Raw genomic sequence first — 21,217 nt, 5'->3', positions numbered from 1 at the left:
ATGAATGGATTCCAAAACGGTAAGAATCAAATGTTTAACTCTAAGGGAGCTGGAAAATGAGCCTATTTTCCAAAAAAGTGGAATACAATATATAATACAATGATTGGGTGAACATTTTATGGTCCTGCGCCTTTAACAGAAGATATATATGTATATAAATATATTTAGACCGTTTTACTAGTTATTGCTATCAGGATGTGTAAAGATTTTTAATAAGCATAACAAAAAAAATTCTTGACAAAATCACCATACCTAAAAGATTCTTCTTAATGTACACCAGACACTACATAATGCATGCAAAATTTAGTCCTAACAAAAATGTTAAAAAAGTTCTGAACATCTAAGACTACAAAACACAAAAGATAACAAGTGATAAATCTTCAAGAAAAGTATTTCCCATCAGCCCTGGTCTATCCTGAGCTATCCACAGCACCCTGGAGTAAACCCCCTCCCAAACCCCTCACCCCCAAAGATCTGTTATCCCTAATGCTGCTAGTATTTCACTCTTCCCGGGATGTAGAAGAGAGCAGTAGTGGCTGGAATCCTGGATAAACTCAAAGAATTGGATTAACTTAACAAAGTGTACTCCTGGGAACCTTGGTTTGATTTTTAAAACACTGCTTGTGAAGTCTCAGGTAAGAGGAAATATTGTGTTGTTTGAATGCTTTGATTGTCTTCATGCAGGCATTAAGCATAGTGAGCTTAATCTAATCAGGCTGGTATACTGTACTGAGAGATAAGAATATCTCAATATAATTCATTATTGTATGACATTTTGGACATTTTAAAAATTATTTCTTGGGAAGGGCTGTTATCTCGTCCTTTTAATAAATACAGTTGTATTGAGTTAATAAATTATAAACATATATAAATAAATGAAAATCACTGAACAAAATACTAAACACTCAAAGAGAAAAAAACACTCTTCTATTTTTTCATTGTAAATGTTATTGGTATAACTCTTTAAAAGAGAGATGTAAGTTAAAACATGCTTGTCCATAAGGTACAGCATGCATTTGAGGAATTTGCTGACTAGTTGTGCACGGTGGACTTATTTAGTTTGCGACAACAGAAATACCCCTCTTCGCAACAAGAGACCGGTGTCTCACATACCGTAAGGTTTCTACTTTTGAAACAGAAACAGTTTTTTCATAAATATTCAGTAAATACTGTAAATATATAGCAATGTATCTTATCTATACTCTTCCTGTGTATATCTAAAAATACATTACTATAATCATTTATTTCTAACCCAGTTTGCAGTTATGCCTGTCTCTGGACCACCTGTTCCACCCAAGAAGAAGATGCCTTTTAAAATCATCACAGATCTTTCAAACATCTCACAACATGGTCAGTGGTGTGCATTCATGTTTATTAATGCAAAAACACTCATAGTACAAATACACAACATATGTATATACACACCATTCTCTTTACCCTGTGAGGGTCACAATTACCAAAAGCCTTTGCCGGTGTCCTATATCAACTTATTGTCAAGTACCAAACACTCACAGGCTCTCACTAACTTTCTCCAAGTGTAAATCTCATAGTGGAACACTTAATTCATGTATAACCTTTAAAAATAAAAACACACACACACACACACACACACACACACACACACACACACACACACACACACACACACACACACACACACACACACATTCTGGTTTCCATGTTTTGTGGGGACATTCCATAGGCGTAATGCATTTTATACTGTACAAACTGTATATTCTATTTCCCTTACCTACCCCATTCCCTAACCCCAACCATCACAGAAACCCTTCTCCTACTTCACATTTTCAAAATACATTTTTTTTATTTGATTTATAAGCTTGTCAAAATGTCCCCACAAGGTCACAAAAACACTGGTATTCCTATCTTTGTGGGGACAATTGGTCCCCACAACTTGATAATTACCAGGTACACATACACACACACACACACACACACACACACACACACACACACACACACACACACACACACACTTGACATAAAGGCGTGCAGTTATAGTACTGCAGGACTCTAGAGAACATGCATGAGAAATCTTGCACATTAATGTGTGGCTGGATCTCAGTTTGATTTGCTTTAATGTACTGCCATTACATTCAGTGATATGTCGAATTTGAACTATTGTGATGACAGTGCAATGCAAACAATCTCTTTTTGAAAAAATGCGGCTGCTATACATTAAAACCCAGTGTAATGAGGGGTTAGCATAAACATTATGACTGGCCAAATTTATATGGAGCTAAATCTCAAAGGCATTGTCAAAATGTGGGACTTCACAGCTTTCCTGTAATGAGCAGCTCAGTGTTTATTGTAGGTGATATGTATGCGTGTATGTGTGTGTGTGTTTGTGTATGTATGTGCATCTTTCTGGCAGAGAGCTCCTAACGGGCAGTCTGTTTACAAGACAAATTCTTCCAGATAACATTTCAGAGCCAATTAAATTAACAACTAAATTATTGCCAATAATAAGAGCTGTTCAACAGATTTCAAAGCAGTGTTTTTTCTTTAATCTATTTCAGTCCGGTCTGTCTCAGAAGCATTCGCACACTGGGATATAGACAGTGTGATTCATGATCTGTTAAATCTCATGAATTCATAATGAGAAACCAGAAGGATCATTGTGGTCAGAAGCCTCAAAAGAAGCTTTAATAATGTGCTTGTATTTCACATGTAACCCTGACCTCTGTAAAAAATAATGAAAGTACATTTAAGTAAACAAACATCTCTCTTTAATGTGATCATGGTCTTCATGTGCCATGTACATTTTTATGGTATATAAAACACACGGGCATACTGCGGCTGAAGCAGGCCAAGGTTTGATTTACAGGACAATGCAAGTAGTGCTCAGCACAGCATCCTTCTTGTTGATGTCAGATGTGGCTTGACTCCAGATATTAAATTGGAAAAGGAATATGTGTAATTAAACTGAATGAGTGCAGGGCGTGTGTCCTGTCAAATAGATTCTATTTATTCAAACCAAAAAGTTTAAATAATGTTTATAGTTCTGAAAATGATGGGTCTTTTTTAGTGCTGGGCAAAGATTAATCGCGATTAGTCGTATACAAAATAAAAGTGATTTTTTGCATAATATACGTGGGTGTACTGTGTCTAATAATTGTGTATATTTAACCAGACACACATTCATATATTCATTTCAGAATTGTTTTACTTATATATAATTGTTTTTAATTTATTTTTAATATAGAATATATAAAAATATAAATAAATATATATAAACATGTAAATGTTTCTTAAATACATATATGAATGTGTGTGTATTTATTTATACATAATAATTACACACAGCACATACTCATATATTATGCCAAAAATCACTTTTATTGATTTATTTTATTGACAGCACTTTTTTTTATATGGGTTTAATATCATAAATCTTCATTTTCCTTTCCAATGATGCTAATCTTAACCAGGCGAGGAAGACGAGAAAGCTGAAGTCGCCGAACTGGACCTGGGGACCAAAATCAAGGCCCCTAAAGATGTGATGTTGGAGGAACTGTCCCTCCTAAATAACAAGGGCTCCAAAATGTTTCAGATGAGACAGCAAAGGGTGGAGAAATTCATCGTCAGTGATGAGCACCTGGTCAGCAAAAGCAGCATGAGAGTGACAATAATTATTTTTAAACCGTAAATTAACTAAGGCCTAGTCCTGGCTTTAGCTAAGCCTTTTCTGTGAAACCAGGCCTTGAAGTTTAGGTCTTCACCCAAGGCCAACTAGAAATTTTTTGGCAGATACACCTGCTAGATAAAAAAGTTTTTTGTCTCTTTTGCTTTGTAGAAAAACCTTCAGAATCTGGCTCCTCCTCTTGGCTGTGAAATGGCAACTCCACCTGCGCCATCTCCCAAACCTGAGCCACCTCAAGGTAAATTTAACCTTAGACAGTCTCATGAAAGGTGTAAAATGCTTTATTTTTTATGAAGCATATTTGTATAATCTATGAAAGTAATTATCTGGCATTTGTTTCATTCATTAATCATCTTTATGGCAGATGAAGGAAATGCTGAAGAGGAGAAAGAGCAGAGAAGATGTGAGTATGTTAAAACATATGTATCACCATGGGAACGTGCTATGAAAGATGATGAGTCACTTAAAGAAACCATGAAGTTGAAGATGCCAGGGCCTCAAGTTTTCAAAGACCTTCCCAAGTACAAGAGCTTCAACAGGTAATACCGCATTATTATTAAAAAAACTGCAAATACAAATATGTAGCAGCATGATGTATCGGATAACTACAACTTGTTAACCTATTCACCTGATCACCTGCTTGTTTTTCCATAAGAATGGCTCTTCCCTTTGGAGGATTTGACAAGGCCTCTCATCTTCAGACCTTTGAGGTCCCTGAGCTCAAGGACGCTAGTGAAGAACCACTAACAGTGCCTGTGCTACAGTATAACATTTGCTCTCGTCCATCTTTCAACCGCACTCCAATTGGCTGGACGTGTAATGAGGAACAGAGCCACATAAACATGTTGGATAGCATCCCCTTTGAGGGAGAAACTGACGACCTTTGAGAAATCTGCCAATCACAGGCTGAATAATGCAGACATATACATACTTAACTTTAAGACCATATGTAGATGCATACACACATACACACACAAGCAAATAGGGACCTTATGCACTCTTATCCACAGCTGGCAGAGGAAGACATTTAGGTGATTAGTATTTATTTACATTTTACATGAAAAGCTTATAATGTAAGAAATGGTTTGCATTGATCAGCCCATTGTTTTGTGTGTTCTTTGCTGATCTTGTTGAGTGATCTTATTTGCTGGTTCATGCAGTATTTGTTTAAACATATTGTGCCTAATTTACTGCCTAAACGAATTGTTCACTAAAAAATAAAAAAGTTTCAAACATCCTATGACTTTTTTGGAACCAAAACACAACAAAATCTTTATTTTTGGGTGCAACTCTTCAGAAATAGACATTATAGTAGAATATGTACACAGTTAAAATGATCTCATCCTAACATTACAATAAATCTTTATCCCTAAAGAGACCATGGTGTGATTTTCTCATACAAAGAAGCTAACTGGCTTGTATTGTTTTGTGTACTGCAACAATGCTTTTCTCTCTTCTTAAACAAAGAAAGTCCAACCATGAAAAGGTAAAAGGTTTTCAATTATGTCAAATGTCTGTAATGGCCCTTTAAAATTGTGATTTGTTCCACATCACAGATCTTGTTCCTTTCTATCCCTACTGAAAAATGCAGATAAGACCAGCATAAGCTGGTGAGCTGGTTTTAGCTGGTCTCGCAGCTTGGTTTTAGCTGGTATTGCTGGTTTAGCAAGCTGGTCTAGCTGTGTTTTGGTCACTTTTTAAGATGGTCTAGCTGGACTTAGCTGGTCAGGCTGGAAGATCAGCTTAGACCAGCTACTGTCTCTGCCACCTTAAACCAGCTAAAACCAGCTACCAGCTAATGCTGGTCTTTGCTGGATTTTTCAGTAGGGATTGCATCAAATAATAAAATAATGCAATCTTATATTTTGATTTTTTTATAATTTAAATTAAATTATAATAGAAAGTGTGATTTGTGATTGCTAATTAATTTTAACTACAAAAAATACCCCGTTCTAATGATTTACAATAAACGTGTCTTTCTGAACAAATAATTTTTTTTAAATTTATATTAGTTTTATTATTTTATATATATTTTTAACAACAATTCAATCAAATTAAATCCATTTATGAAATGCAGATAGATGTCATCAGTTATTTTCTTTCGTCCGATTAGTAACCTTATTATGCTGGATTTCGTTAATGTGCTTCATTTAGGATCCATGCCCTCTAAAGAAACTAAAATCGATTACGTAATTGTCCTCGACGCACAGTAGCCACCAGCTCCACTAGAGGGCCGTCAACCTGAAGAGAAGAAAGAGAGAAACAGTTATCGCGAGATCTGTATTTATCCGAACCTCTGTTCTCGCGAGAACTTTATGCATTTGCTGCGGCGCTGGATGGCGCTGGTGGAAATTTGGGAGATCTCGTCCAGGTTCAGCTGAGCTCGGACAGGACGCGAGTCTGACTGCATCTGTGCGCAGATAGAAAGGTGAGTGAGCACTCTTTAAACTTGATTTACGAGAGCCTTTTAAGATAAATTGGATATATGCGCAAATTAAAAATAGCCGTTAACGTGTAAGCGCAACTTGATGCTTTCCAACACGCGTTCCAGATGTGTTCTCGGTATGAGATGTGAAACTGCTTAACACCAGCGTCTCCCTGATTAAAGTCATTAATGCTGTGAGCTTAGCTGGACCATCTATTTGCTCTCTAAAACATGTTCTTAATAACAGGTATAATAAGGTCGCTAGCGGTTCTTTTTGCAGGCTCGTACTCAGCATCTTTTCCATTAGTTCAGATTGACAGCGCATATGTATTAACGAATGTTCTCTGCCTTCTAAAATGCTTGCTCATCTATTAATGCGTTACTTTACACATGTATTACATTTTAGTGCGTGCTGTGTGAGCAGTTGTTTTGTCTTTGTATACGATAGTGTGGATGGCTCTCAAACTATTTTTTCCTGCAGTTAACATTGACTTACGGGCGCGGACAGCACATGGTCGATAATGATTTAGCCTTGCGGTTTTATTTTATGTGATTAAATTAACCGGCCGGTTAGCGGACTTCATCGCCTGTGTTTCTGCGTGTACCTCAACACATTTTTGGGCGGCATATGCATGCATGCGTTCACGCGCATCATCAGCTGATTTATAGCGTGTCCGTGATGTTCGACATACACGTGCCAGCCTTGAGCATCAGCACCCCGCCGGTTTCATCAGCACACCCCGAGGCATTGAATTAAACTTAAATCATTGATAAAGTTCATTAAGACATTTGTTTTTGCAGTTCACTCAGTTTTATTTGTATCATAGCTTTGTTTAATTGCATACATTTCAAGAGATAACACATTTATAGTGTAGAGTAGCTTAAAGACATTTTATTTCAAATCAAATGCACTAATATCTAGGCCTTCGTTGAATGCATAAGCATTAAACACATTGCAGGGTAATGTTTTAGTTTCACAGACGCATTCATAACTTGGTGTTGTTAGATGCATTCACACAACAGATGCTCATATCGGCTGTGAGATCACTGATCACTTTAGATTTACAGCTGTTTCATTACAGTAGACAGTGATTGAGATAATCTCCATTAATATTGAATGATAACCATATAATTATTTCAGACGCAGTGCTTTTTGTTTATTGTTTGTCGGTTTTATCACATTAAAGGCATGCAATTATGTCAATGACGGTCGTTCCTTAGAAGAGCTGCTGATGCCCATTAGGAGTCCCTTGTGCTTTTATGCACTACATGAGTGGTCCTCATGGCGGTCATCAGTCAAAAGGTTTTCTCCACTCCACTGAGAGTGCATGGTAAAAGCATGAGGAAATGAAATGAGGGGGTTTCAGTGGCCACGTAACCCTTTTGGTTGATTTCATCATGAAACTCAGGTTGTAGTTCTTACACAACATGATTACAAAGCTGTTTTAAACCCTCTCTCGGAGCACGTCGCATTCCCAGTGTTTACGGCTGGGGGCGGGCATTTGGAAAAGATTGAATTTTTATCAGCTTGTGCGATTATATTTCTTCTCTAAAGGCGGTGGTATTTGGCTTGGTTGTTAACAGGTAAAAGTGTACAGGTTGGTCATAGAGAGCTTGATGACAGGTTTTTTACCACTATAATTTGTCTTGATTTTGTTTTCAAAGGTAACACACAAGATGTGTTAAAACAATACAAAATGTGTTGTTCCAATAATAACACAAAGATGTGTCTAATTAGGGACAACACATTTAATATGTCGTCCTTAACTAGACACAAAATTTGTTGTTTTAAAACAGCTGTTTTAAGAGTGTATATAGACATTTTATGAAATGATGATGCTGTAAAATTGATCTCATAGTACTTCACAAAACATCAAATGCTCAGTTAAGCCTAAGGACTGAAATTGCTATACAAATGCATTCCTTTGGACTGATGATGTCTGGCGTTATACATATTTTAAACGCTCTGTGCTTTTCAGAAGACACACATTAGCAGAATATAAAATAAAACTATGTGGTTTTAGAACACAGTGGTTTAATGTAGTTAGATTTGCGACTGTGGTGTGTTTTCAGGAGGTGCTTATCTAAATACAGTCATCTTTCTCACTTCTCCAAGTGTAACACCAAACTGACATACACGTCATTTCTGTGTCATTTTCATTATTTAGCATATAGCCTGTGTCAATCTGAGTGAAATGCCACTAAATCTAGACAGGCTCGGCGATGGGGAGTGAGATAGTAAAAATAAAGGTGACACAGCGTCTCTCTCCACTTGTCTTTGACACCTTGTATTCTGTCTTATCTTGTCTGTTAATAACGCATTGTAGCATTAATGAAACGTTGAGCTGTTTATGCAGGTAAATACAAAACAAAGTTTGTTTACATAGGATTTTTCAAAGTCATACACTGTAAAAAATGTCTGTAGAAATTACAGTATTAATGGGTATTACTGGCAACTAGCTGCCAGTAACTTACTGTAGATTTTACATTCATGTTATTTACTGGCAACATTTTGTTCAAAGTTAAATGAACATGACATTTTTTTTGACTTTATCTTCTACAGTAAGTTACTGGCAACCAGCTGCAAAATTACAGCAAATTTTTTAGAGTGTAGTAATTTTTGATCTAAGGGGTCGTTTACATGACAACGTTTTTATGCGCTTTGGCTGTTCGTTTACGTGAGTTGGGGTCCTGAAAATGCGAACTTTTTAAAGGTCCTGTTCTTTCTGTGTTTTTAAAGCTTTGATAGTGTTTACACTGCGCAATATAACATGCGTTCATGTTTCACGTATAAAAAACGCTGTATTTTTCACACAATTTACTTATTTGTATAGTGCTGTTTTCACTGTCCTCAAAACGGGCTGATGTCTTCCTTGTTCTATGAAGTCCCTCCTTCAGAAATACGTATGGAGTTCTGATTGTGTGGTTTGTTTAGTGTGTTTCGATAGCAGCTTAGCTTGCCGTTAGCTTAGCTGGCGACGGACGTATTCCTGTGGGCGGAGTTAAGTCAAAATACTGTTTTACTGATGTCATTAAAGCAGGAAGTAGAGGACTGTAGTTCAAACCGGCCGTTCACTGTAGGTTTTAAAAGACGAATTCTGTTAAAGAAAATATGAGGCTGTTTACACTTGGCATTAACATGTGTTTTCGTCAATCGGATCACAAGTGGACGACGTTAAGGCCAGGTGTAAACGGTGTTCAAAACGTTTTGAGCTCGTCCACTTTCGACCACTTTCAACCACATCCAGAGGTGGTCGAAACCACTTTCGATCGGATCGCTTTGGAGTTGCGGAACGCATATGTGGTTGAATGCGTTCGAACAGCCACACGCGACCGCCTTCTCTCCGCCCATTTATCTAATCTGAGGTATTAAACACAAGTTTCACATCTTTTTTGACTTCTGGCATGAACATTCGGTGAACAGCGCTATTTTTAGCCTTTCATTGATAAAACTAAGCGGCTGATCTCCGTAGTTTCGTTTTGAAAGCGTCTGAAAGTTGCGCGATCCTATTTCATCAATTGCGCTGAAAATTCAAAGAAAGCTCTTACATACTCATGTACAAAACACTGTGCAGCATGTTTACTTGCTAAACAAGCAGTGCACTCCGACATTATATTAGTTTGCGTCCATATAAACTCATAATTACTCCCGCTCGGGTTTGAATGACAGCAGAGAGACTCGCCCACCGTCTCACAGACCACCCCCTCATAGTATTCAGCACAGAAGCGGTTGAAAGTGGACAAAAGAGACGGATTTAAATACCAGGTGTAAACGTCATGTGTCTCTCTCGTCCACTTGTGATCCGATCGATGAAAACACATCTTAATACCAAGTGTAAACAGCCCCTATATCGCCTGGCAGTGAACTTTGAGCGTTATCATTTTACAGGTATTATTTATGCTATCATACCAACATTACACACTAACTAGGGTTTAAAAAATGGGATCAGAAAGAACGTGACCTTTAAGATGAGTTTTAGAGCGGAAGTTTTTAATAACTACGCCTTGTAGTCTCCGTGTAAAGTATAGGGATGTCCCGATTCGATATTTTGGATTGGTATCGGGGCCGATCCAGGCTTTTTGGCTGGATCGGACATCGGATCGAGGACCGACAACATGACCGATCCAATTTCGATATGTGCTTTAGCCATGGTTGTTACTGACAAGCTATCAGTCAAAGTTCAAAATAGTTTAACTTTTGCGCTATGCTCTGTGACGATTACCCACGCGTCCAATAGAAACGGGGCATTCAAACAAAATGGACGAAGAGCTTATACTCCGAATTCCCTGAGCTCCTACAGAGACATCGGAAGGAAAGCCGTGTCATGGAAACACGTAGCAATTGAAGTTGGCATGTCAGGTGTGTTTTAAGTCAAGTAGTTTGTTGTAGGTAGGCAGCTTAAAGATACGTGAAATAGAGACGGGCAACATCAGTCTCTGTATTCCTCATCAACTATTTAACCCAAATATAAACACTGTAGTGATTTATTGAAAACCCCGCCTACTTTGGTCTGGCCAGCAGAGCACAAATCGCTTGGCTGCGCTGAACCCAGCGGCGAGCGCAGCACACACCGCTTCCTATGTGAAAGCCGCATAAGCCGTTAGATGGATGCAATTCACTTTGTGCTGAGCACATGATAAATCTATTCTCTTTGTGTTTTAACAGTTATGAACTTGCCATTGTGGTGCGAGGATTCTCATGAGAGGATGATTCAATTGCATCAATTCTGCACCCAGGAAGCCCATAAGCGTAGTGTACAAGATGTGTAGGTGCATTAATTCTGCACTCGGAATGTGCAAAAACTCCGGTCAAGCATAATTCCCAAAATAACCATCTGCACACTAAAGCTTTTTTACTATGACATGATATAAAAAATATTAAGCATAGATAATTGATCAAACGTACCTATGTTCTCCTAAACACTGCCATGATTAATACTTACTAATGTTTTCTGTAACTTGTAAATTATTTTAAATTATTGATTTTAACATTTAAAATGATACTAGATGTAGCAAAAAGCACTATAGCACTATATAGTGTATCGGATATTGGTATCGGCGGATATTCGGAATTCTGGTATCGGAATTGGATCGGAAATGAAAAAGTGGGATTGGGACATTCCTAGTAAAGTATTACACCTAGAGATCGACTGATATATCTATTTCACAATATTTTCTATGATATATAAGCATTTTTCCTATTATCGTGTATTGGTTTTGTAAAATCGGATTGACCGATAAACACCGTCATTCCGCCGGCGTATTTGCAGTGCCTCCAGGTCTTGTTAGAGCAACACATCAAGACCTGTCAATCTTCATATTATGTCAAAGTCCCTCTCCCAGAAAATTCTAATTGATGATTGGCTCTTTTTACCGGAATAATAAACGGAAGCTCCTAGAGGCCTACCACAGATGGGGTAAGTCACAAGAAAGCTACACACACAAAACACTATCCCGGTATCTCTGGATAACAAAACACAGACATTTAATACAGTTTTACTTACCGCCTGCGACTCATGACCCGGCTGTGACTGCCCCATTTTAACAAAAACCCAGTTAAACAAACACACACGCACAACCCTGCTACTACCCCAGATAAACAAACGAAATATATTGTTTCCATAATGTTGGGTTTATTGGGAAGCTGAACAAGCTTACATTTTCCTTACAAACAAAACACACTTCTCTGGTAATGTTGATTTTGTATCAGCTCTTGGTTGGTGTGTGTGTAAATGCGCTTTTCTAGGACTTCCACTGTACGTCCTGCGCTGAAATTGCCCATAAAAGAAATAAAGCAAGATTGTTACATATGAATCTTTCATGTTCAAAAAACACTTTCAGAAACTTGTACAAACCCTGGTGAAATGCATTCACAACAGAAATACTTCAACTGCTACAACTACAAGTGATTCATGCAACTGCTTTTTTGACAAATTGCCCATGTTTAGCATAAGACACCCTACTCTTTAAATGTGTTAATAAGTCAAAATGCATGAAATAGCTTTAGACCCCCTCCCCTTTAAATATCTTTGCCGTTACCCAGCAGTCCATGCGACGAAGTGTCGATTAGAAGGAGGAAGATGAGGGCTAAGGGAGCCATATGGAACAAGGCCAAACTTGACTTAATTAACATCTTGTATGCGTAGTTAAATTATTTTGGCCATACTCATTCTCTTAAACCAATATTTATTCTTCAACAGGCTCTTAATGATTTAAGTTATTCTAAAATAACAAGGTTTTATCATCGCAAACATGCCTTCCTTTCCCCTGTTGATACATTGTTCCATTATTCATAGATGTTCAGAAGTCTTTGATTCTACTTTGTAATTATGAATATTTAGTTTTTCCATTGTTTAATAGGTGCTGTTTGTATAACTGAGTTGTGGTGTGTCAACATAATTCATTGGGAAAAATATGCACCAACAATAGCCAAATTAGGTAATGAACCTACAGAATCATTGAATGCAAATTATTTTTTTTCCAGTTTTGTTAATAATGGCCATCTAGGCATTTGAGATGTTCGCTGCCTTCTAATGCATTTTTGAAGTCGGATGTAGTTTGTAGAAGCAATATGTCATATAAAATTAAGGCACATTTGCTTCAAAATGTTTGATTTATTTACTACATTTCCATTATGTGTGCCCCCTAGTCATTTTTAATGAAGTGGCATAATGCTAAAGCCAAGATGCTAAATGTAAAGCCATTTTTAAGCTGTGATAACATGTAGATGTGTAATCAGAATAATTTACTGAATCAAGTCTAGACAGTTCATTGTCATATCCAAAAGAGTTTCAATACATTCTAGGGGCCATTTGAGAAACAATGGGAGCCACCTCTTCACAAGAGTCATGTAATTGAAGCACTGCCTGCAAAAGCTCAATTACTTGGGCTATATTCATGAAGTAATAATGGTGTTCTCATAGTTTGTCTTGACGGCTTGCTTTCCACAGAAGTTAGAAAGCATTGAAGAAAGTGAAGAGTATGAACTTGGGTCCTCCCCATTGTCAGCTATGTCTATTTGGAGCTACACATAACCCACTTACTGGAAAACCACATTCTGCCTCCTGTATTAAGTTTTGAAGGAGAGTACGAGCAAGGGAGAAAGAGAGAAAGGACAAGACCAGAACTCTCACACTGAGTTGTTGTGTAAGATCTGTTCTCTGTCATCTATCTTCTGGTGAGCTTGGGGCAGATCATGTTTTTATCACGGCTGGCTCAGTTTTTTATTTGCACTGGGGTTGGGTTTGTGATCTAATGATGTGGCTTGACTATAGGTAGGCTACATGTGTGTTTTGGATGCTGACCATAATCTCCAGGAGCTCTAACCTGCATTCGAGGCTTTGTTTTTCCATGAAGCTGAGAAAAGTGTAGAGAGCTTGTATAGAGGTGATGTTGAATAATATGCCAATCTCTTGTAAGTGTAGATGCCACCTGCTGAGGCCACCTTTCTAATGACTCTCGCTATCACAGCGTTGACATGGAAACCTGTCTCATTTCAGAGAGTGTAACCTCTCCTCTCCATCCCTCTTCATCTTCTTATGAGTGGTGAGATGGTGCTGAGTTGCAGACACTGATGCTCACTGCAGACGTGGTATGACCAAGATGGCTGTCATCATCAGATTAATGCCGCGATCACACTAGACTTTGAGCATGCAAGTATTTGTCGGACATTACTGTGAATATTTGCTGGGAACGGTTTGTCAGTAAGATCTCTGCCTTCGTCCATTTGTGCTTATTATGTAACGTTATGTACCGGTTTTCTACTGGTTACATATCTCAACGCGATACGAATTCGCAGGTCAGAGTTCACCAGACTTGAACTGTGGTACGCAGCGAACTGCTAATTACGCCGGTTTCACACCGCATGCGTGAGCAACGCGTATGCGTAGCGTGAACAGTGCGTGAGGAGAGGGCTTGCTGCGCGTGGCCATTTTGCTTTCACACCGGCTGCGTTTGCAGCCCATACTGTGCAGTTTAAATAACAGTATAAAAATCTCAAGTTCACATTACATTATTTTTTAGGGATGCTCATATCAGTTAATTTTCCTGACCGACAACCGTAGCTTCTAAACCGAACATTAACCGTTAAGATTTTAATATGAAATTGTCATTGAGTAAAAATACAGTTGACGGTTGTCTGTAAACTAGTAAAAACAAAAGATTTAATTTGAACGTGCAAACAGCAGCGACAGATCAACAACAGAAGCAGGATTCATACATTATCAGATATTCACGCAACATTACCTTATTAAAAAACACACGATCAGTCCAGAGGATTAATATCCAAAAAGGGCAGATTGTCTCCGTTTCATCTACCACAGTGGTCATTTCTAAAGCAGGATGCTTTTCAGAAAGTTTTGCTTTTGCGTCGTCTTTCTCCGTTTGTGCAAAAAGAGAGATGTTTATGGACAGGGTCAGAGGCCATCAGCGAACGTCTGTCCGGATGTGCGCAAGACGGACCGCGTCATCTTGCGCGGACACGCGCGCGTCTCCATTTAGCTTCCAAACACGCATACAAATTATTTCTCATACAAATGATTACTTTATCAGACCGTCAGGGCAGCAATAATTTGTGTCATTTACAGGACATTCACAAATTGAAGATAGAAAAAGTGGCGAAATGTCTGTCGGCTCATGACGACACGCACCATGTATTAACAATTTTTTTTTATTTTAACTGATAATGTTAATCGGTCATAAATTCTTACCTTCGGTTAACGGTTAAACGGTCAATGTGAGCATCCCTATTTTACATGCATTTATGAGCAAAACCTCTTCAAGACGCTTTTTGAAGGTCAGTGTAATATATATAACTGTGATTTGTTTAATCCACATTGTTTTCGTGCTGTTCTGGTCCGTGTAATGACAAATATAGACACAAAACACAATTATAGACATAAAAAGCCCATGGCACATTATAAAATCTGTTTCTCTGAAGTTTTACGATAAAATAAAGAATTCACTCAGTGATTGACGGCATTAAGCATTCGATCGTGTTTCCCTTCAACAGTTTAAGCATAAGATTTAGATTTATAGATGAATCTATTTCTCTGAAGATTATTAAGATAGATGAGGACTCATTTGCATAGAGTGAATGCACGCAGTCTTCTGGCAACAGTGTGTTAATATTTCATTGTTTTCTTTTAAATTGCTCAAAGTCATGACTGTTTCAAACACACTTGGCGTCACATTCGTGATTTTACTGTAAAATTACACTTTTTCGCGTCAATCCACGACCATTTAAAGCATAAACAATGCACTGTCACTTTAATTGGGCGTGAGCAGCGCAGCAAAGATAGAGCCGACGCCGAAACGATAGCAGCACTGCTGCTTCAGCGACGCTCCTGCCACGCGAGCACGCGCTGCTCACACGTGCGATGTACATGCTTTAACTTGTTAACATGGGAGCCGAAATAACCATGCGCTGCTCACGCTTGCGGTGTGAAACCGGTGTTATTGTCACACAAGCTTGCGTTTCTGTCTGACACATTCACATGCGTATGAATAGAAATCAAGTGGAATGAAAAGTCTAGTGTGACCGCCCCTTAAGGCATTGGTTCCCAACCTTTTTCACTTTTTCAAAGGACCTCTAGTTGCCCATAACAATATTTGAAGGCCCCTGCAATTAGTTCATTTGCATACTTCAACTGCACAACTTTCTGCATACAATTACACTCGAATCTTTGCAAGCTGGATTCCAGGTTCCTCTGTAAATACACAGTGGGTCGACGCTCATGGAATTGTGCACGCATCGGTTTCAGTCCACGGCGTCCTGCTAATGGGCCAAACGAAGGTAGAGAGGAAAATCGCACAGAGGGAACATTTGCACCTTAATTAACTTTTTTCCTCATTCCGTGCATGGGTTGAGTATTGATTCAGTGCAGGTGGGATGTATGAACTCACAGAAACCGAAAACATATTGACTGGATCACTTCAGACAGAATCAATTTGTGTAATATGACAAGAAAATGAGCAATGTGGCAGATGGGCCATTGAGTAAAGAAAAAATGAATCCGATATGATTTCCCTGTTTAAATGTCACACGCTACACAAGTGTGCTTCACGTAGTAATGAGGCACAGTTCTATTGATGTAAATTTTTTAATTTAGCCAATCTCTAATACGACTTGGGATGGGTCTACAGTGCAAGGTGCTTCAGATGTTTGTTGGTTTGCGCTGGCTTTTTGAGAACTTCATCTATACACATTCATATTCAAAGCTAGAAGTCCCGAGTACTAACGTTTCGTTACGCGGCACTTATTTGTTTTTACCGAACAACACGTCTTACATGAAAAAGTCTGATGGAGGTCATATAACCCAAGTGAAAAAATTACATTTTTAATTATAATCTAATTGGATGTATAGTTCATTTCATCTTATTTTAAATTAGTCTATTAGTTATTTATATAAGGCAAACAACCAACTGGTCAGATTTGTATCTCTACTAAAACTAAACAAAATCTTGTTTAGTTCAATTTCATCCTGAAAACGTATGGTAAAACTTCATTACCGTTTTTCAATATTTTACTATACATACCTACCTATATTTTTTCAGTGCGTGCACTTAATCTTTGTACAGTGTGTCGTGAATGTGTTAGCATTTTGCCTAGCCCTATTCATTCCTTATGTTGCATTTACACCAACCGCGTTTGAAGTGTCAAAATCAGTTTGCCGCTTGAACAGTTTTAATGCATTCGCGCGTTTAGAGTGAAGTAAACGCGTGGAAAAAGCAAGCATTTGACTCGCGTCAGAGGCAAAATCCGCTTCTTGTGGGAGGGGCAAGTGCTATGCGGTTGTCTGTTTGCAAGATGACTGATGTTGATTGTGCATTTATCGAGAGAGTTACCGGTTTGTATTTGGTAACCTTACTATAGGGGGAAAATTAACGGCGCGGGTCGATAAACGTCACCTGACTCAAAAGTGAAATGTGTATTACAACTTACCAGGTTGCCCAATGTCCTCCCTGACACTCTTCCAAGCGAGGTCTTTTTATTCCTGTCTCTATAGAAATAAGAACTTGTGTCTTATAGCTCCGGGTGACTCCTTACGGACAATATCAAGCGTTCCTTCAGGTTGAATGAGTGATTCCGGGCGGGGCTGCCGCCACAGCAGCAAGCAGGCTCCTGATTTGTTAATGCGGCGCAAAAATTTTTTTTCAACTTGGGCCTCAGCCGCCAATTCACGTCAAACGCAAAATGCACAAAAAGCACCATTTGCACGCGAATGAGGCGGAATCGCGTCTTCCGCACCAAACACCTCATTCGCGCCGCGAGACCTCCAGACGCGTGTCAACGCCTCTTCACATTGACTTAACATTGAAATCACTTGCGCTTCATGCCTCTACCGCGGCTGGTGTAAACGCAGCTTTAGGATCCTAACAGGGATGAATGAAGCCAACGGGCTCAGTAATATTGACAGAAGTTTGAGCGAGAGGGGGTTTGTCAGGAATGATGATGTTACTGCGCGCCAAGGTCGAAGTGCTGCAAACTAAGTGCTCTTCCGCCATACAATATAGTTCTCATTTTTATTCACTTAAAAATCGCCACGTTTTATTTTGTGTCACCATACTTACTCGTGTAACTACTCATGTAACAGTCTTTAAATAGGGAAAACATGGAAGTGTTTGATGGCTTCTAAATTCATCCCTGTTTGGATCCTAAGGAAAGAATGGGGCTAGGCTAAATGCTAACAGAGTCATGACGCGCTGTATAAAGATTAAGTGCACGTATTGAAAAAAGACATTAGGGATGCATTAATTTGTCTAAGTTGGGGTAAGAACATAGTAAAATACTGAAAAACGGTGGTGTTTTCCTTTAAGGCATCATCTTGCTTTATACAACACATTGTTAATTCTAATGAACTTGCATGCATTTGCCATCGGACACAAAACATGTCATCTGCATTGTAGTAAATGTGATTCCATGAATATTGGTGAGAGATATGACAACAATCGCAGCCACGCAACAGCGGCTGAACAAACAGTTCCTGAGATAGCCTGTCAGAACTACCAACAATTTCAGTGCACACGCCAGCTCTCTTTACCCCTGCCAACACATACGATGCCCATGGGAGAATTAAAAGCTGTTTCCATGTGAATGGTTCTTAGGTGTAGTGAGCAATATCAAACTTGCAATGGACCCTTTCGATAAAAAAGGCAAATCATAGTGGCAGATAAAGATTTTTCTGTGATTTACAGAAACTCTTGGGATTGATGAAATGACCCGATGACCTCTACTGATGGCTGGTTCCTCATGATACACATTAAGGGGTCAAGGTTTGCCTGCTTTGCATGCTCCAGTAAGCCCATGCTGGTAGATGCAGTAACTGCTCCATCTGCTTAAAAAATGCATCTTTCTTTACTGACGGCCATTTTAAAGAAGGGCTCCCAAGGAACACACAAACCGATAAAATGCACCTTGAATGGGCTATAAGTACATAAATAAACGTATAAATGTTATGTTATCTTAAAAGTATCCATGCATTCTAATAAATATATTTTTTGTTGTTGCAAAAAATCCAATATTTCATTATATTATAAGAAAAGTTTGCTTCCTAGAAAGACCGTGTGCTTCCTTGTGGTACTAGGGTAGCTAGTCAACATTGTCTGGATGTTTTTCCTGACAAGTGGTTATTCACGTAACATTTATACCTCACATGTAAAGAATAGAAACTGCCATTGAGATGAATGGGAATCCAGGTATCATACACCTGCTGTATCACCCAACACTTAAGGCAGCAGGATCACCTTTTGTGCGCCTGAGATGCAGTGAAGCCTTAAAACCGTTGATAAATAACCGTGATTTGTTGTGTCGCATGGGTCGGTTTTTCTGCAAAGCAAGCAACAGAAATAGACGGCACAAAGTCGGAAAGTGCTGGCTGGAGTAAAGCTGTGGAAGGTGTGCATGGGGCGATGGCAGCGTGCCGTGCAGAAAGAGGAGATGAACTTGGCAGGCGAGAGGAGATACTGGAGGGAAGTGTAGACATGGAGAGGGATGAGTGCCGTTAGCTGGGCGGGGCAGCGAGGAACGAGAGGTCTGGCAAAGTATTACACTGAATTTTGGGGTTAAAAATATTTTATTTCATTTGATTTGGAAATTGCAGTTTGGCAGACACTTTTATCCAGAAAAGCTTACAGTACATTCAAGCTTCACATTTTGTCATCTTTTTACAGGGGCCATGCTAAATCCTTTTCTCAATTGCAGTATATGTGCTGTAATAGTGATGCAAAGTACAGCTCTGGCCAAAAGTGATGTCTGGAGGTGGAAATTTGTACAATATTTGCTTTTAATGCACCCTCAGGTGCACAAAATGATGTGTACAGTATGTATACTGTAGATTACAGAGAATAAAGCATACGCTGAATACATTATGTTATTAATATCTGTTGATCTTCTTTTGTGGTAGTATTTTGTAGTCTTTATCCTGGGCTATGTCTTTTTAAACTTTGCACATTGTTGTGTATAATTCTGTATGCAACATCAACATGCATACAACATTTTTTAAGAATCTTTAATAAAATATTTGAATAAAGAGCAAAGATGTCGATTGTTCAGAGTTGGACATCACTACTGTACATGCAAACTTTGAATAAATCATGTATGCACAAATATATGTAGATGACAGATTAAAGTCACTCTCTGATTCAGTTCATCTAATAAACGTGCTTCAGCAGCACCACGACCCAACATGACTGTCTGATGCTCCGTGTCTGTGTACAGTTTCAGGCAGCCTTGCGTGACCTAGATATGAACTTGTGGTTGAATTTGTTCTATTGTTACATAAGGTAATAGGATTTAAAAGCAAGTTTCATCCCACCCCAACCTTGAATCAGGGTGATGCTGTGACTACGTGTCCCTTCAGGAAATAATAAAACCAAATTTTTACATGTTGTATACCTTTTTGTCTCTAAAATGTGTGCGTGTAATACTGCAGTGTGCTGAAGGTACATTACAAGACTGCCTGCGATAAAGGTCTTCAGTAGAGATTTTAAGATGCTCTCCTTAGCAGGTGACCATAGTGTTTACTGTAATGAAAGCATTTCCCTCTGGGCAGTTTGGAAACAGGCCAGTAAAATAAGACTGGACATGATATTCTCATCAGTGGTGCTGTCATTATAATATTTATGCTCTCTCTCTCTTTCTGTCTCTCTCTTCGTCTCCCTCCTTCTTTTGCGCTTTAGGTCATGTCTGTTATGCAGTACATTTTCATGTCCACATCAATTATCTATGTATTATATTGGATAAAAAATGTTATATATATATATATATATATATATATATATAACACTGACTACGCTTACATGTACACCAATAATGGGATTATTTCCAATAATCAGAGGACTTGATCGCTGTAAGATGTTTGCATGACTGGAGCTACCCTTTACTTCTGTTTACATTATTCGCACATAACCCAGTCCCTCCAGAAAAACGTTATTATGTGATCGCATGATTCAATGCATAATCAGCCAAAGTCCGCATATTTATGCATGGGCCGCATTTTTTTTACGCCGCACTTTCGCTGCAAAAGTTGCAGATTTCTGCTCGCAAAATATGCAGGGCTTGGATGATTTCATAATCCCTGCATTTTCTGTAAACAAAAACAGTATAACTAACTTACAATGGAAAGTACCTGGTACTCAAAATGTGCCAAAAAGTTTAGCTAACTATTATTTTTGAGTTCATTCAACATCTATCATAGATTTAAGTTAACAGTAAATATTTTGTTGAGTTTTTACAACTACACTAAAGTTGAAGAGTTTAGGAAACTTGACATTTTTTTTAACTTCAAACGCCCTCTAAATTTATACCAAAAAGTGACATCATCGTTGAATGGGCACGCAGACGTGTTTCAAACAGATTAACTTGCTCTTGGATGAAAATAATTACAAACTTTTGTTGGTTGTGATGAGTTCAATTTGCCAGGTAAGCTAAGAAAGAGTCTGGCACTGCGAATTTACTTCAGTTTAAAGTTAAATCAACACGATTGGTTGAGAAGGTTCCAGTTCCCAGCATGCTTTGCATGAGCCCGCAATATGACAGCATTTTTTGAAATTAAGTGATATTTTATGTGGTTTTAGTAAAGAAAAAGACTCAGTAGTGTTAAACATTTATTTATGAAGAGTTTGCTATTTTT

General features: G+C 38.4%; 2 protein-coding genes across 3 annotated transcripts in view; both read left to right on the top strand.

The window, feature by feature from the left end:
- The first annotated feature begins 482 nt into the window (after positions 1 to 482).
- On the top strand, positions 483 to 5,039 carry myoz1b (myozenin 1b). 2 transcript variants are annotated; one of them, XM_055177105.2, is made up of 6 exons: positions 483 to 635; positions 1,257 to 1,350; positions 3,450 to 3,619; positions 3,815 to 3,899; positions 4,026 to 4,200; positions 4,317 to 5,039. In XM_055177105.2, exons 2-6 carry the CDS (start codon positions 1,266 to 1,268, stop codon positions 4,546 to 4,548), a joined length of 747 nt encoding a protein of 248 aa, XP_055033080.1. In that variant the 5' UTR covers positions 483 to 635; positions 1,257 to 1,265; the 3' UTR covers positions 4,549 to 5,039. The 2 variants fall into 2 exon arrangements, with proteins under 2 accessions (XP_055033080.1, XP_055033079.1); XM_055177104.2 differs by having other exon boundaries at positions 4,023 to 4,200.
- A 910-nt stretch (positions 5,040 to 5,949) lies between these two features.
- Positions 5,950 to 21,217, top strand: part of usp54b (ubiquitin specific peptidase 54b) — a 205,227-nt gene continuing 189,959 nt past the window's right edge. Inside the window, exon 1 of the mRNA XM_073866980.1 lies at positions 5,950 to 6,089. The gene's annotated coding sequence lies outside the window, so the exon portion shown is untranslated. The remainder of the gene's footprint in view (positions 6,090 to 21,217) is intronic.

Source organism: Misgurnus anguillicaudatus, chromosome 4, assembly GCF_027580225.2.
Source record: "Misgurnus anguillicaudatus chromosome 4, ASM2758022v2, whole genome shotgun sequence".
NCBI lineage: Eukaryota > Metazoa > Chordata > Actinopteri > Cypriniformes > Cobitidae > Misgurnus > Misgurnus anguillicaudatus.
Note: the sequence above shows the minus strand (reverse complement) of the source record. Positions and strands in the feature narration are given on the sequence as shown.